At 41.5% G+C, this 18,293-nt stretch overlaps 1 protein-coding gene across 1 annotated transcript; it reads right to left on the bottom strand.

The window, feature by feature from the left end:
• Nucleotides 1-735: 735 nt before the first annotated feature.
• Nucleotides 736-15,416, bottom strand: DNAJA1 (DnaJ heat shock protein family (Hsp40) member A1). Its single transcript, XM_053570763.1, has 9 exons — nucleotides 15,266-15,416; nucleotides 14,047-14,188; nucleotides 13,750-13,927; nucleotides 11,269-11,373; nucleotides 10,617-10,844; nucleotides 5,392-5,506; nucleotides 2,616-2,731; nucleotides 2,221-2,321; nucleotides 736-1,374 (listed from the first exon to the last, which is right to left on the bottom strand). The coding sequence occupies exons 2-9, from the start codon at nucleotides 14,176-14,178 to the stop codon at nucleotides 1,156-1,158; spliced, it is 1,194 nt and encodes a 397-aa protein (XP_053426738.1). The 5' UTR covers nucleotides 14,179-14,188; nucleotides 15,266-15,416; the 3' UTR covers nucleotides 736-1,155.
• Nucleotides 15,417-18,293: the final 2,877 nt, after the last annotated feature.

The following is an 18,293-nucleotide window of genomic DNA, read 5'->3' on the forward strand; positions in this document are numbered from 1 at the left end:
GCTCATTATCTAGTCTTCCACTTTTATTCCCCCATGGTTTAACATTTAACTATAGTTCAACAGTACTTCTTTGTATGAAAAGTTATCTTTTTAGTCAATTCTTTGATGTGTGGGAAAAAAGAAAGCCTATAGTAACACACACTGGAAATTCTTTGTAACCAGTATATTAAGGAGACATTCATACATTTCAAGAACTGCTTAAAAATTTGATACCCAGATTTAAGCACGTGAACATACGTAGACTTTTAAACATACAATTAAAGCTATTCATTATTTGCTATACTATCAACATTAAATTACAGTTACTTTGGAGCATAAGTCAAATGATTTAAAGAAAGCCTGTAACATACCTAAGGAAGACCTTCCTAAATTATGCATGCAAATTACTTCTCCACATAAAGGTCTCTTCACTTCACTTTAACTTCTGGAAGTTACTACTCAGGGGTTTATCATGGTCCAAAGAGAAGGGGGGGAATAAACAAGTGTGGTCAAGTTACACATATATGGATATATTACATATGGATGACACAGAAGGAATGCAATTCTGTAAGTGCATGCCCTCGAGAAGCAGCATATTATGATAAACCCTTTTTGGAAAGGCAACTTTTCTATTACTGGTAACACAGGATAAATGATATATTATGCCATTTTCAAGTAACAGTTGAGGCAAAATAATAAATGCAGAGGCATCACAATGAATCCCACTCAATACAAATTAACTATACACACCAACACTTCTCTACAAATTAAGTTTTCTTTATCTGATTGCCAGTTAAATACAGAGTTTTAATTTCATAGCTTAACAATGAAGGGTCATACACTGAAGCCAATGCATACACCTAGCATTTCATTCTAAGTTTGTTCATGGACACAGCTGAAATCAATTGCAAGGTTTGTCCTAACAAATGCCAGGAACTCTTTTTTAAAGTAGTTTTTAACAGGTATTAAATTTCATCTTGCACACTGAAGTCATACATACAGGGCAAAGTCAGAGCTTTTATATTTGCATTTATTCTTCATTTAACCTTTAAAACACTACTATAGTTGAATATTAAAACAGAAACAATAGCAAGTAGTGAGCATATTATGATTACAGTCCTTCACTCATTCGTTACTGCACAAAAATGCCAGCATGAGTGTCATTCACTGGCCTCATTAAGAAGTTTGACACTGAACACCACCTCTGGGATGATGTTCATCATCCTCATATGCTTCTCCATTGTAATGGCGCCGTCTTTCCTGATTTGGATCAAAGTCCACCAGTTCTACTTGATCCATTTCATCAGTCTCTTCTACTTCCTTCCTCTCTGGTAGAAGTTTTTCCAGCAATGAGAGTTTATCAGGAGAAAGAAAGCCATTTTCAGGAAAGTTTACCTACAAGAAGAAATTTCTACTTTAAGTTCAGTCCAACTTCATTAACTCCTTATATAAAAAAATCATGGACTCATTCCCCCTAAAAACCCCACATAATCTTTTCGCAAATCAGCCATTCTTAGGAAAAAATGTTTGGAAAGGAGTAAGTGCCTAGCACACTGAACTAAGTTTAAGGATTATAACATGTCAGGTCTTTTTTTTTTTTTTAAAGGTAGACCCAGGCCAGGTGTGGTGGCTGCTGCCTGAGCCAGAGGGAGACCTTGACTCTAAAAAATAGCCAGGCATTTTGGCGGGCTTCTGTAGTCCCAGCTACTTGGGAGGCTGAGGCAAGAGAATGGCTTCAGCCCAAGAGTTAAGAGGCTGCTGTGAGCTGTGACACTAGAGCACTCTACTGAGGGTGAAACAGCGAAACTCTTTTCTCCAAAAAAAAAAAAAAAAAAAAGGGCACCACCTGTGGCTCATAGAGTAAGGGGGGCGCTGGCCCCATATACCCAGGGTGGCAGGTTCAAACCCGGCCCTGGCCAAATGGCAACAAAAAAAATGGCAGGCGTTGTGGCGGGCGCCTGTAGTCCCAGCTACTTGGGAGGCTAGGGCAAGAGAATCGTCTAAGCCCAAGAGGTGGAGGTCGCTATGAGCTGTGATATCACAGCACTCTACTGAGAGCAACAAAGTGAGATTCTATCTCTTAAAAAAAAAAAAAGAAAGAAAAAAAACGAGGTCTCGCTATATTGCCCAGATGGCCCCAGTGATCCCCTCTCAGCTTGGTTTCCCAAAATGCTAGGATTATAGGTGTGAGCTACCACATACAGCCAATTCTCAAATATTGTTAAGGACGTTACAACTTACCTTAAATTCAATGATTAGGCGACCCTTTTCATATGGTCTACGATAAATTGGCATGCCTTCATTTAGCACACACTTGATATCTCCATGCTTGACAATCTGACCTAAAAACAAAAAAGCCGAGCTCTTCTATTACATTCACGTTTTTACAAGACAGAGGAATTGAAGAACAAAGAACTGTCCTAGCTCATAGATAGGAGTAAATTTGTATGGTGAAACAAGTCCACCACCCTCTTTCATGTATGGGTTTTCCAAGAGCCACGACCTATGACTTCACCTCAGCCTGAAGGGCATATAACCAAGAAAGAAAAACAAGATGTTTTTCTTTCAGTCCCTATACTACTTAATTATCAGGAGCTAAAGAAAACCATAAAGACAAACTCATCTAGTTACCATACCTGGATGAGAGGTGATGACTATGGTTCGGTTGTCAAGAGTAGATATTGGCTTTTGGAAGCCACACAATGCTTCAACCAGCTGTATATCCATACACATGCACAGGTCTTCTCCTCGTCTGTATCAATGCAAATGTGACAAATATTGATGTTTCTAACACCAATGATTACATGTACTAAAGTAAATAATTGTGCTTTCATGAAGACACCTACTCTTCCTGTGTTCTAAAAAATCAAACAGCTGAGAACCAAGAATAGTTTTTATTTTTTTAAAGACAGAGTTTTTGTCTCCTCTGTACAGTGCCATGGCGTCACAGCTCACAGCAACCTCAAATTTTTGGGCTTAAGCGATTCTCTTGCCTCAGCCTCCTGAGTAGCTGGGAATATAGGTGCCTGCCACAACACCCAGCTATTTTTAGAGATGAGGTGGTCTCACTCTTGCTCAGGCTGGTCTTGAACCTGTGAGCTCAGGCAATCCACCTGCCTTGGCCTCCCAAAGTGCTAGGATTACAGGCATGAGCCATTGCCCCTGGCCCACCAGTTTTGTTTTCTGTTGAAAATCTCACACTCTAAGCAATCTCTACCACTTACCACCCCTGAATTATCTCCTTATCTAATTTTATCTTATTGATTTTTGAGACCATTTCACTATGTCGCCCTCAGTAGATAACCATGGCATCATAGCTCACAGCAACCTCAAACTCTTGGGCTCAAACAATCCTCTTGCCTCAGCCTCCGGAGTAGGTAGGACTACAGGTACCTGCTATAACACGCCTATTTTTAGTGAAGGGGTCTTGCTCTCGCTTTGGCTGGTCTTGAACCCCTGAGCTTAAGCAATCTAGCGCCTCTGTGGCCTCCCAGAGTGCTAGGATTATAGGCATGAGCCAGCATGCCCAGCCTCTTTACCTAATTTTAAATTTCATTTATCACAGGGGGAAAAATAAATTCTCTTTAAAAAAGTGATGTTCAAAGAAAGCGAACATATTAAAGAACATTATAGTGTAAGTGAAACAAACCTGAGTTGGGTCCTAGATTATGCAGATTTGCCTGCATAATCTAGGACCCAAAGACAAAAATCAAGTACTGAGCGTATGACCAATTTCAAGGGACAGTTAACATCCCCCCCCAACGAAAAGCACAAGCTTAATGATGTACCTAAATACTATAGTGCCTATCACACTGTGAGGGAACATAATCTTCAGTTCACTTCCTCCTTCTAATCTTTGACTTTCCTCTTTTTCAATCCATATATATATATATATATATATATATATATATATATATGTTTTTTCTTTTAAGAGACAGAGTCTCACTTTGTCATCCTTGGTAGAGTGCTGTGGTGTCACAGCTCACAGCAACCTCCAGCTCTTGGGCTTAGGTGATTCTTTTGCCTCAGTCTCCCGAGTAGCTGGGACTACAGGCGCCCGCCACCCTGGGTATATGGGGCCAGCGCCCTACAGGCACCGCCCTTCAATCCATATTAATAAAACATCTTTAATCAGGAATACTTCAAATGATAGCATCAAAATCCTGAGTTTGACAGCATTTCCCATTATTTTAAGATACTTAAGAAATATAAATTCTAAATTGGTTCCTTCGAGCCTACTTCCCTATGTTTTGCTATAAGCCAGATGTTATTTAACAGAAGCATTCAATGTGAACCATCATTCTTTCTTGTACTTCAGTGTAAGTTCATCATAAACTCTGAATTAACTATTTCATAGCAGTAAACCTGAATTTCTACCAGAAATATTGAGTCCAACTGTAGTTTGGTTTTGGACATTCATCACTAAACGCAATTTACCTAGGCTGAGCTAGATGGCTCACGGCTACAATGCTAGCATTCTGGGAGGCCGAAGTGGCTGGATTGCTTGAACTCAGGAGTTTAAAATCACCCTCCCACAGTGGTTACAGCGCCAGTCACATGCACCGAGGGTGGTGGGTTCAAGCCCAGCCTAGGCCAGCTAAACAACAATGACAATTGCAGCAACAACAAAAAATAGCTGGGCACCTGTAGTCCCAGCTACTTGGGAGGCTAAGGCAAGAGAATTGCTTAAGCTCGAGAGTTTGAGGTTGCTGTGAGCTGCAATGCCATGGCACTCTACCGAAGGCCACATAATGAGACTCTGTCTCAAAAAAAAGAAAAAAAGAAAAAAGAGTGAGCCTCTACTAAAAATAGGAAAGACTAGCTGGGTGTTGTGATGGGCACCTGTAGTCCCACCTACTTGGGAGGCTAAGGCAAGAGGATCATTTGAGCCTAGGAGTTTGAGGATGCCGTGAGCTGTGACACACCACAGGATTCTACACAGGCCTGCAAAGTGAGACGCTATCTCCAAAAAAATCACCTAAATTACAATTTTGCAATCATCATGAACCCAGAATTAAAAATTGGTGAAAGCTTTATGACACTTTACCTACTTATACAAAGATTGTGAGTAAAAAATCTGTCCAGGGATGTTTCTGTCAGCCACTTGATACCTGTTCCTATTTATGTATAACATCTCTTAAATTAAATATACTTTCCAAGTAACAATTTACTTTGAGTAGAAAAAATTAAAATCTGATCCTACTTATTTTCAGCCTCTTTTATAATAAAAATAATGGTTAACACAACCTTCTACAAGGTATGTTATATACACAACTCTCTTGCTATGCTTTCCTAAGGTATTTCCAGGAATTAGGTTCTCAAGAGTGATGGAAAACTCATTAAAAACAAAAAAACACCAAGTCAAAAATTCAGGTATACAAATTAGTATGAGTGGTTGATTAAAGTCTTTACCGAGTAAAAACAGCATGGTCCTTCTGATCTAACACAATGATAATATCTCCTGGCTCCAATCCTGGTTCTTGGTCTCCTTCACCATGGAATGTTATCTTCTGGCCATCTTTCATGCCTAAAAACAAGAGATTCATTTTGTACTCTCATTTAATATCCAACTAAGGTCAGAATCATAAACTGTACATACAGATCTGTTTGCACATTCATAAAAAATGATGTCAGTCCCTATGGATGCCAAAATCACAGAAATAACTAAAAAAGCCCACTACAGAAGCAAGATGAATAACCTTCCTAATTTTCAACTTTCCTACAGAGACCTACCTCATTAGGACTATTAACAGGATTAAGTCAGTCTATGCTGGCACCAACTAGTGATCAGCAACTATAACCAATAAATGTTAACTATTTTCAACTTCATTACCTGTAAAAACATGTATCAAATTACTTTTAATTTATAATGGCAGTAGTAACAAACTTTATTGTAATAGCATTTATATATTGGAAATTTATTCATAAAAATAAAAAAATTTTTAAATCCATAACCTTTTTAAGCACTATTCAGGGGCGGCGCCTGTGGCTCAGTTGAGTAGGGCGCCGGCCCCATATGCCGAGGGTGGCGGGTTCAAACCCAGCCCTGGCCGAACTGCAACAAAAAAAATAGCCGGGTGTTGTGTGTGGCAGGCGCCTGTAGTCCCAGCTACTCGGGAGGCTGAGGCAAGAGAATCGCTTAAGCCCAGGAGCTGGAGGTTGCTGTGAGCTGTGTGGTGCCATGGCACTCTACCGAGGGCCATAAAGTGAGACTCTGTCTCTACAAAAAAACAAACAAACAAAAAAAGAACTATTCAGACCAGGTGGCACACTCCTATATGTTCCAGCACTCTAGGAGACCAAGGCGTTAAATATTACTTGAGCCCAGGATCATGAAATCAGTCTGGGCCAAACAGTGAGACCTGCTCTCTACAGAAATAATATAAACTAATAAAATTAGCTAGGTGTAGTAGCATATGCTTATAATCTTAGTTACTTGGGAGTCTGAAGCAGAAGGATTGCTTGAACCCAGGAGTTAAGGGGCTGCAGTGAGCTATAATTGCAGTACTGCACTCCAGCCTGGATGACAGAGCCAGACCCTGAGCCAAAAGGGGGGAAAAAAATTCCCCTCAATCACCATTCAGTTTAGCCCTCTGGATAACCAGTACTGGACAGTCCCTTAGCCCATGTGACCACTGCCCAAAAATATCGGCAGAAGGCCAGGCCTGGCAACGCATGCCTTTAATCCTAACACTCTGAAGGAGGGCTGTTTGACCATAGGAGTTTGAGACCACCCTGAGCAAAAGCAAAACACTATCTGTAATAAAAATGGAAAAATTAGATATGACAGCTATAGTCCCAGTTAGTTGGGAAGCTGGAGGAGGAGGAGGATCACTCTGAGCCCACAAGTTCTGAGGTTTCTATAAGCTACGACACCACTGCACTCTAGCCCAGATGACAGAAGGCATGGACAAAATCTCTTCAAACAACTCATGTAAGAGAACCTGTGTTTGCCAATTACACTGGAGTATTATCTCATTCTGATTTTTTTCCTGAACCAACTATCACCTAAAATGCGCAATCTTGTCTCGCTTTTTAGATCAAAAATATTAAACCTATATAAATGGAACAGATAGCAGTATAATGAATTCTTGTATATTCATCAATCTACATTTAGTGGCCTTTAAAACTCATGAAATATTTCATGTATTACACCCTCTATCCACTTTGTTCCCACATACTTTGAAGAAAAATTCAACCATATCTATTATTCCACAAATTATTCATTTTTTTTTTTTTTTTGAGACAGAATCTCACTTTGTCGCCCACAGTAGAGTGCCATGGTGTCACAGCAACCTCCAACTTCTGGGCTTAGGCAATTCTCTTGCCTCAGCCTCCCGAGTAGCTGGGACTACAGGCGCCCGTCACAAGACCCAGCTATTTTTTTTTTTTTTGCAGTTTTTGGCTGGGGCTGGGTTTGAACCAGCCACCTCCAGCATATGAGGCCGGCGCCCTACTTCTTTGAGCCATAGGCACCGCCTGTTGCCCAGCTTTTTTTTTTGTTGCAGTTTGGCCAGGGCCGGGTTTGAACCCGCCAACCTTGGTATATGGGGCTGGTGCCCTACCCACTTAGCCACAGGCACCGCCCAATTATTCAGTTCTTAAATAAGGATCTTAATGCGATACCAATATCACATAGTGGCGATGAAACAATTTGTCTTTAATAGCGTATGAGGCAAATAACTGTCTTGGTGAAGCAATTTAACTCAGCTAGGTTTTCCTGGCTATTCCATGTTACTGTAAAGCACATGGGTGAGCACAGCATGAATGACTGTATTTGTAACTGATGTTTTAAGTATAGTAAGTCATGTGCCTTATCACCATCAATAGGTTCTTAGAAACCATGATTTAAGTGAAAAGATGTATATCAAGACCAATTTTTTCCCCTCACCAGTATTATAAGGAAATGACATTAGAATGCTGCAAGTCATTTCACCTAACGTCCCAGTTTTCAAGAATCCATTGACAACATTAAATGAAGACTTACCATATATGCTGTTGGTAGCAGTATCTTATTGGAGGAAAAAAACCCTCAAAGTGTAAATCCTACACTAAGTATGGGCCAATTAAGGAGAAAGAAAACGAATGTGTTAAATTTAACTGCCAAGAACATTTACTTTTAATTTCTAACACACAACATTCTTAGTTGTTAAAAATGGTGAAGGCACACAGGATCATAATACACAGACTTCTCCAGTCACTTAAATTGATATAGGTATGTGTATTACTATGGAAAGATACTCATTAACAGTTCCAGGCTGAGTTTTGTGGCTCACACCTATAATCCTAGCACTTTGGGAGGGTGAGGTAGGAGGACGGAAACCAGAAATTCAAGACCAGCCTAGGCTGGGCAGTGCTTGTGTCTCAGTGAGTAGGGTGCCAGTTCCGGCCAAACTGCAACAACAAAAAAAATAGTTGAGCATTGTAGTGGGCACCTGTAGTCCCAGCTACTCGGGAGGCTGAGATAAGAGAATCGCCTAAGTCCAAGAGCTGAACGTTGCTGTAAGCTGTGATACCATAGCACTCTACTGAGAGCGACAAAGTGAGACTCTGTCTCTAAAAAGAAAGAAACCATCAGCCTATGCAACCGTGAGACCTTGTCTCGATAGAAAAGCAGGGGCCCTCAAACTTTTTAAATAGGGGGCCAGTTCACTGTCCCTCAGACCGTTGGATGGCCAGACTATAGTTTAAAAAACAAAACTATGAACAAATTCCTATGCACAATGCACACATCTTATTTTGAAGTAAAAAAACAAAACGGGAACAAATACAATCACACCGCCTCATGTGGCCCGCGGGCTGTAGTTTGAGGACCCCTAGAATAGAGAAACTAGATGGATATGGTTGTCTGTGCCTTTAGACCTAACTACTCTTGGAGGCTGAGCAATGAAGGATGCCTAGAGCTCAGGAATTTGAGGTTGCAGTGAACTATGAGTATGACACCAGAAATAAGAGACACTGTCCCTCCCCACAAACAGAACAACACTCCAAAACCAACCAAACCTCCTCCAAACAAAAAACGCCAACAGTTTAAAGTTGATAATATACTATAAATAGTACAGAATGCTAGTTTGATTTTAATAAAGTTACAAAGATGATTACCATATTTCACAGAATTAAGAGACTGAAATTTCCTCTGGAGTTATTTCTACAATGAACATAATGTACTACTGTACATTTTAAAATATTTTCAAAGGTAAAATTAAAAATTGACAAAACAATCAAACCCTAAGAATATAAAAAAAAAGTTTTATAGGGGCGGCCCCTGTGGCTCAGTTGGTAAGGCGCCGGCCCCATATGCCGAGGGTGGTGGGTTCAAGCCCGGCCCCGGCCAAACTGCAACCAAAAAATAGCCGGGCGTTGTGGCGGGCGCCTGTAGTCCCAGCTACTCGGGAGGCTGAGGCAAGAGAATCGCTTAAGCCCAGGAGTTGGAGGTTGCTGTGAGCTGTGTGAGGCCACGGCACTCTACCGAGGGCCATAAAGTGAGACTCTGTCTCTACCAAAAAAAAAAAAAAAAAAAAAAAAAAAAAAAAAGTTTTATAGTTAACTTATAATCTGGAGTCCGAAAGGTAGGAAGTGGCAGGTTTAGTCTATAGAAAACATTTTAAGGGCAACGCCTGTGGCTCAGTGAGTAGGGCACTAGCCCCATACGGAGGGTGGCCAAACTGTTAACAAAAAAATATCTGGGCGTTCTGGTGGGCGTCTGTAGTCTCAGCTGCTCGAGAGGCTAAGGCAAGAGAAGTGGCTAAGCCCCAGAGCTAGAGTTTGCTGTGAGCTGTGATGCCACAGCACTCTACCCAGGGCAATGAAGTGAAACTGTCTCTTAAACAACAACAAAAATTTAAAAGAAGGGCAAAAATATGATAAATCCTTAGAAGTCAATTAAGAAACATTTCAATACAATGGGCAAATAAGCTAATTAAAAAGTGAGCCAATTGGGTGGCGCCTGTGGCTCATAGGGTAGGGTGCCAGCCCCATATGCTGGAGGTGGCGGGTTCAAACCCAGCCCCGGCCAGAAACTGGAAAAAAAAAAAAAAAAAAAAAGAAAAAAAAAAGTGAGCCAATTAAAGTAGGCCAATGAGCATATTTAAACATGTTCATTAGGATGGCGCCTGTGGCTCAAAGGAATAGGGCGCCGGCCCCATATACTGGAGGTGGTGGGTACAAACACAGCCCCTGGCCAAAAACAAACAAACAACCCCCCACCCAAAACACATTAAACATGTTCATTAGTTTTAAAAATGCAAATTTTAATTAGACCCCATTCTTCACCTACTCCTACCCTAAATCCTTAAAAGTATCTTTTAACCTAATGAAATTAAGAATCCGTAGAAAGGGTTTAAAATTAAAGAACTATGGTTTAATGGAGAGTTTAATTTAGAACACCATTCGAATCATATACATCACCACTGATGTTAGAAAGATGATCCTATAAAGCAATCCCTAAGATAGTCTCTTAAAGAGTAACACAATATGCAAAAGTTAAGTCTGAAAGGAAGAACACTATGTAGCTAAGAATTATTTCCCACAATAGGATCATACATAACCTAAAGATAGCTCTTTAAAAAATTAGGTACTGTTAATGAACCTGTCACGGTATTTAAGACTGCAGCATGAGAAGTGGGCACAGAACTCACCTTTGTCAATATGAACTTCCAGAATCTTCTTCTCGCGAACTATCTTCCTTCCATTGCAGCTTTTACATCTATCTTTAGGACTGATCCGTTCTCCATGGCCCTGGCACTCCATGCACACAGACTGAATTTGTTGAACCATTCCAGGTCCTATCTGATGAATTCTTATTTGCATTCCAGTACCTCGGCAATTGGGACAGCACTCTACTGCTCCTTTTTTGCCACCTCGGCCTAAAGAATTTAAAAGAAGGATGTGTAAATTTAGTAGGAGACACAGTGGTATTTTTAATAGGACAATTCCTAAATACTATACTTTCTTATTTTCAAGGAAAATATGATGGAATGTTGCCCTATGAATGTACGATTTGACAAGGAGCTATTTCCAGAATCTTAACAAGTATTCCTAAAGTACAATTCTTAGGGATATACTTTAAGATGAAATTTTATTGAATTTATTCTTTTTTTTTTGTTGAGACAGGGTCCCACCCTATGCCCCTGAGCAGAGTGCAGTGGGTGTGGCAGCTCACTGCAACCTCAAACTCGGGAATTTATTTGTTTTAGAAAATACTGTTATTTCCAACAAATAACTTGTACTTATTTTCAACTCCATTTTCAGCTATTGTTATCAATAATTACGTTCGAAACAAGACCATACCTTCACATTTGTCGCAAATCACATTCTTTTGCAGAGCCAGTTTTCTTGTGGCACCATTATATAAATCTTCTAAGGTAACTGAGAGCTGATGTACCACATTTTTACCTAAAACAAAATATTTTTCATTAAAAATCTACTTAAGACGTTACATATTATTTGTGCTGAAGGTGTAAAAAAAATTGACACAGGATAATGAAAGATAAGCCCCACCGGTTACATCTGTTAACTATCTCCTATACATACAGAAGGTTCACCACATTATCACATATGATCCTCAAATTGTGATGAAATTACAGAAGCAGAAAATTGGGTCAGAGATTTAAGTATTTGTCTAAGGACACAGATGTGGTCAACTTAAAAATATGGTAATCAAAAATACTGCTGGCAAAAAAAATCACTAGAGCAACACCAACATTTCACAATAATCCACTCATTTTGGTCCCCCTAGAAGCATTCACTTAGTACACTATTGAGCAATATGCCCTATTCAGCCAAAAATTCTTTAGCATAATGGATTTCCATTAGTCAAGGTTGGCCAGGGAAGTCTACATACATATATTTATTGATTAATTCCTACTTCTTCCTTATTCAGTAGAAAACATCACTGCTGGGCTAGCACTGTTTGTTTTAAAGACTAAATTTCTCATACTCTTTATAACAGTGCTGTCCAACAGAACTTTCTGCAGTGATGCAATTGTTTTACATCTGCCGTGTAATATAGTAGCTACTAATCTTAACGTGCTCATTAGGTGTATAAATAAAAACGTGGCTATACTCAGAAAGCATTTTTACTGTTGCCTTGAATTTAAAGAGCCACATGCACCCAGTGGCTACTAAAGAGTGCCATACTCATTTAAACCTTAGAATGGGAATGAAAGGTTGAGATCCCACAAGGACACCAAGGCTATGGATATGAAATCACTTGCCAATAGTTTGTTAATAAGTTCCCAGTTAGTGATCTTTCTGCAAGGACTTTATCCACCACAAAATAGTATTGCCTTGCCTTATGCCTAAGTTCTCAAACTCTTCCTTACAGCACACCTAATAAACATTTTTACTTTCTTTCTTCTTCTTTTATTTGCAGTTTTTGGCCAGGGCTGGGTTTGAACCCACCACCTCCGGCATATGAGGCAGGCACCCTACTCCTTTGAGCCACAGGCACCGCCCAACATTACTTTCTAATGAAGCACGAAGTACTATTAACTGTTATCTTTCTGCTCATAGTATTACCTTTTTGTAGTTGGTTTTTGCATATTAAAAACTTCCCTTTTCACTTTCTACAGAGATGAGAATATAAAGAAGGAAAAATAAAGCTTCTAAAATTTAATGAAGTGCATTGTCACAATGATCTCTTCATATAAAGCCACATAGTAGAGTTTGCCAGCAGTAACTTTTAAACCAATTTTTTTTTTGAGACAGTCTCACTATGTCACCCTTGGTAGAGTCACACCTGTGGTAAAGTCACATCTCACAGCAACCTCAAACTCTTGGGCTTAAGCGATTCTCTTGCCTCAGCCTCCCAAGCAGCTGGGACTATAGGCACCTGCCACAACGCCCAGCTATTTTCTTTTCGTAGTTGTCACTGTTGTTTAGCAGGCCCCGGCAGGGGTCAAACCCACCAGCACCAGTGTATGTGGTGGGAGACCTAACCACTGAGCCACAGGCACCAAGCCTAGACCAATTCTTTACAAAAACATAAACCGAAACTTTACTTCTATGAGTAATATTTCTATAGTTTGTAAGCCACATTTCTGCTAAACATTAAATGCATATATTACCATAAAGCTGAAGCAAGCATCAACAGTTAATGGGCTATTTGGAGGCAATAAATCTGTTCTTTCAGCCCTGGTTCTGTTGGCTTGCTGTATGAGCTTGAGGATGGTCTAGGTTTCTGAACTTTTAATTCACGCTTGTTTGAAAAAGGCCACTGTACCTACCACTGGCTGAAGCAGGCAGTTAAAACTATACTGATATACCTTGTTCTCTTAACATCTGATAATGTTGACTTGAATACATCTAAGAGCTTTAGAAACATTCATCTGTTACCAGTTGGCTTAGTTACATCTAATCTTATTTCAAAAAACTATAAACAACACTGGCTCAGCACCCTAGCTCAGGGGTTAGGGCGCCAACCACATACTGCGAGGCAGGTTTGAGCCCAACCTGGGCCTGCTTGAACAACAAATGCAACAAAAATTTGCTGGGCATTGTGGCGAGAGCCTGTAGTCACAGCTATTTGGGAAGCTAAGGCAAGAGACTCACTTAAGCCTGAGAGTCTGAAGTTGCTGTGAGCTGTGACACCACAGCATTATGCTGAGGTGCTGAGGGTGACATAGTGAAAAATCTCTCAAAAAAAAAAACCCCACAAAAAACAAACAAAAAACCCCATTATGCCAACATGTAAACAAGCACTTAAATGAGTCAGTTTGCTTTGACCAACAGCTATTTTAATTAGCTGCAGGAGGCCTAGATTATTCTTACCTCTCCTTTCTCTTTGCATCCTTCCTCCTCCTCCAAAAAACATATCAAAGATGTCCATGGGGGAACCAAAACCACCACCTGCTCCACCCTCTTTAATCGCCTGTTCTCCTCCTTTGTCATATAATTCCCTTTTCTTCGCATCAGAGAGAACTTCATAAGCTTGAGAAATCTGTTTAAACTGTTTGAGAAAAGAAATAAATTTCACTTTTTAAAGAAAACACGTGTTACAAAGCATACCCGCTTTATAAGCAATTCAACTTCAGGCAGCAATACCAATACTATTCAGGTATTACTTACCTTCTCGCCTTCATTTGGATTCTTATCAGGGTGGTACTTCAAGGCCAGTTTTCTATATGCCTTCTTCAATTCTTCGTGAGTGGCATTGGGTTTGACTCCCAAAACATCATAGTAAGTGGTTTCTTTCACCATTTTCTACAGCCTTTAATAACAAAAAGCAATCTTAACCAGCTTTCAACTGTCAGTTTTAATCAGTAAAATCAGAACTAAGGCAGAGCATTGTTCTTTGTCAAATCTGATTAAAGAACACCACCTTCCCTAAACTTCACCCAAAATGGTAAATAATTCCTACTGTAACTATCAGCTTTTACAGACTAGCCGTAAACTAATAATTGTCACGAAATAATTCAAAAGCCGCCTTCTAAGCTGATAGATCACTCTCCCCCACCACGAAAGCTTCCATACTAACACACCACCACCACTGTTAATCTGGATTCTTCCCGCTTCGGTTACCCAGAGATGGTGAATGACAGCAGCAATCTAATCCAGCACTAATAGGTTCCGTCTATTGTTTATTACATTATCATTGCCTTTGGTAAATCTGAAAAACGACACATACTTCCCAGAAGACAGACATCTGCGCACGCATGGGGATGGAGGAGTACTTTATTAAAATGGTTAATGAACACTTAACAAGCCTTCCAGCTTCAACCCCCGAAACCCCTCTTGCCCCTCAGGCCGGCAGAGTTTACATGTTGTTAGGTTCCCCCCAGTACTTGGGGCCGACCGTTAAGGTTTCCTGCCTTTCTCCCTCCCACCCTGGATCGAGTGGGTGGAGGGGAAAGCCCAGCCCTCAACAAAGAGAGGGAGGAGAGACAAGAGAAACGAAAGCCGCAGCCTCCGCCCGGCTCCTCCCGCAGCCCCTCGCCCCTACCGCCCTCTGCGCGTGCGCGTACGCGTAGGGTCGACCCCCCCCCCCACCTCCCCAAGCGAGCTCCGGAGAGGGCGCGAGTGCGCGCATAAAAAAAGGCAGCGGTAGCGGGTTTTTAGAGATCTTTGGCTAGAAGCGGAGGGCACGTCTCGGGCCCACTCAATGCGTGGCGGAGATGGGGCGTGAAGGGAACACACCAGCCCTCCAAAAAGAGAAAAGGGGATTCAGGAACCGACAAGCCTCCCGCCCACGCGGCCAACCGCCTTCCGATCGCGGTTCCCTCCATTTCCCGGCGCCACCAATGGCGCTAACCAAGGAACAAGGGGAAGCGCAAGGGCTAGAACTCACCGGTGAGAGGGCAGAGGCCCACGCAGTGGAGCGGAAAGGAGCGCTTAGTTGTGCACTGCTCGGGCAGCCGCCGCTCCTCTGCCTCCCACCGAGCGTTCTGGAAAGTTCCGCCCGGTGCGCCGCAGCCGTCTTTTGTAGCGGAGCCCGGGTGCGTCACCCGCCGGAAGTCCCGCCTCTTCCTGCCGCTGCCACCGCCCCGCGGTTACCTGGGCAACGGCGCGGGGGCGATCGGGTCGGGAGGGGCTGTGCCGAAAGGCCTTGTGGGGGTGGGTCCAAGTCTGGGTTGCCCGAAGCTCTTGGAATCTTCTGGAGCTTTTTCCTCCGCCCAGCGGGCCTGAGGTGCGGAAGTGCCTGGGTAGAGCCGGCGTACCCCGGGAGATGAGAAGGTTCCACGCAATGTGGGGTTTCCAAATGCGTAGGGCTTGGGTGCCGAGCATCCGAGGGACGCTGTGCGCTAAAGAAGGGGAACTTCTCTCACTGACCCCCATCTCTGGCGTGTCTTTCGGCGTCTCTAACCGTGTTGGGTCGTATGGGTTTGGGAACGCGCCGAACCTTTAAAGTGGGTCTAGTGCCCTGCAAGCCTTATTCAGTAACAACACACACACTAGTATCTAGCACTGAAGAATCCATGTCACAGGCCTGGGTTTTTGCTGTTTTTTTACATGCACTCTGAGGCGTCGTTATTCACCAAATCGCGAAGTTGTTTGAGCTCTTTGCGTAAGTACAGGCCCCAGATACACGTTTTCTGTTTGGACCTTGCTGGTTTGAGATTGAGCGCAGGAGACTGGGACTGAGCCAAACAAGGAAACGTTTGGACCACCTTGATGAAAACAGGGTCGTGGACTTTTTCTGGTCAGGCTTTCACCCAGTTTGGGTACAAAGTAGTAGCAACAGTGGCTTAACTGTAACAATTTGTTTTAACAATTTGACCTAACTTTCAAATTTCACCGATTAGCGAACGTGAGTCTACTACATCCTACAAAGTGAGTCGTTGGCTTTTTAGACGTTGGGACAGAGACATAATGGGAAATGGAGTCAGCTTATTCAATAACACAACAAACGTATGTATGTTAGTATTTAGCACCAAAGAAGCTGGTGAAGCAAAGCTGAAAAACTCAGTTCAGGTCACACTTCAGTAGGAAGCTATAAACAGGTCAACGAACTGGATAGAGGTCATCAGAAGAGAGCCTCCTCTATCAGTCTGATGGATCAGGAAAATTTTCCCGGGAAAGTGGTAGTTGAGTTTTGGAGATGGGAGGATAGCATTCTCAGTAATGGACAAAATCCAGGGGAAGGCTAAGTTGTAGAAGACTAAAAATGTTTTTAGGAAATTGCCAAATAATTAGATACAGCCGGAACTGCAATGTGGCTAGGGGTGAGGCTTCAAAGTTAGTTCAAGAACATTTTTCTCTCTTAGTACACGCAAAATCTATCTTGTTAGGCTAAGGATTTTGAACGTTACCCTGGAAGCATTACCATGCTACCTATTCAGCCTTATCTTTTTCATTAATTTGAACTCCATTCCAGTCACACAGAACTATCTCCATCATCCCAAGAGCACTTTTTCACCGATGTGTTTTTGCTTTGGTTGACAGACCCTCAGACCCTGGTTTTTAGGGTCTTAAATGTTACCTTCTCAAGTATCACCTCTGCTATAATATGGGGGATTCTGTCTTGGTTTATTGTTAAATCTTTGCAAACCTTAGAGATAAAAAAATAAACTTCTTGATTTAATTTGAGTTTCTTTAATAGTAAGGTTAACCATCTTTTAAATAGTTCACTGAATCGTCTGTCAACTGTTCATCTATGTTATTTTACCCTAAGGTAACCAACACTTACTAAAAGACTAGTATTTCCAGGCCTGTACTAGGGCCTGGTGATATAAAAAATCGTGTAGGTCATAGTCCCTACCCTCAAAGAGCTCATAGTGTAGGAACATAAAAGAACGAGTTGGGGGCGGCTCCTGTGGCTCAAAGGAGTAGGGTGGGGCGGCACCTGTGGCTCAAAGGAATAGGGATCCGGCCCCATATGCACCAGGTGACGGGGTTCAAACCCAGCCCCGGCCAAAAACTGCAAAAAAAAAAAAAAAAAGGAGTTGGGTGATAAGTGGCAATAAAGGAAGAGTATCTGGGTTGCTGAGTAGGGGAACTTTGCACCACCCAGATGGGCATCCCAGGCAAAGAGACCAGCAAGTGTTGAGAGCATGGAGCAATTATTAGAGAATACACAAACAATAACTAAAATATCTTTTATAAAAAAATTTATACCCTATTTTTACTGTAAATAACTAAAATATTGTTTAAGGGGTTGTAGTCCTGAAATTATTATATGGTAGCATGAACTATGCATTTGTGAATCTAACATTGGTTAAGCATGTATGTATGTCAGATCAATTTAAGAATTTTCACAGTGAATATTACCATATCTAGTATTTCATTTCTTTTTTTTTTTTTTTTTAACTTTTTTTTAGAGACAGAGTCCCACTTTATCACCCTTGGTAGAGTGCCATGACATCACACCTCACAGCAACCTCCAACTCCTGGGTTTAGGCGATTCTCTTGCCTCAGCTTCCCCAGTACCTGGGACTACAGATGCCTGCCACAATGCCCGACTATTTTTTTTGTTGCAGTTTGGCCAGGTCTGGGTTTGAACCCACCACCATCGGTATATGGGGCCCGGCACCCTGCTCACTGAGCCACAGGCGCCGCCCTATACCTAGTATTTCTTAAAATTGCCATGTTTAGTATTTCTTTCAGCCACAGGAACTCAACTGAAATCCCCACTACTTCGAGAAAGATGCAAGTGTGATAGAAGCATGAAAATACCTCCATGAGACTGTCAGCATAAGACTATGAAATCTTTGCTTGACACTTCATTATGCTAAAAAGACTGAGAGCTCATATTGAAAATACTATTAAAATCTTCAAGCTCATGCATTAGTGAGCTAAATTCTTTATTGATAAAATGTGCTTACTTGCTTGTGTATGCATAGGATATTTCTGAAGGGTATGTAGAAATGTGTAGTACA

This window comes from Nycticebus coucang, chromosome 2 (genome assembly GCF_027406575.1).
Source record: "Nycticebus coucang isolate mNycCou1 chromosome 2, mNycCou1.pri, whole genome shotgun sequence".
NCBI classification, from domain to species: domain Eukaryota; kingdom Metazoa; phylum Chordata; class Mammalia; order Primates; family Lorisidae; genus Nycticebus; species Nycticebus coucang.

Bases quoted from the DNA above. Each gene is read 5' to 3' on its own strand.
- DNAJA1 (XM_053570763.1), bottom strand. From the start codon at position 14,178: ATGGTGAAAGAAACCACTTACTATGATGTTTTGGGAGTCAAACCCAAT. The intron at 13,928-14,046 runs GTAAGTAATACC...TTTCTCAAACAG, and splicing joins ATCCAAATGAAGGCGAGAAG to TTTAAACAGATTTCTCAAGC. The intron at 5,507-10,616 runs GTGAGTTCTGTG...TCTTGTTTTTAG, and splicing joins GGAAGTTCATATTGACAAAG to GCATGAAAGATGGCCAGAAG.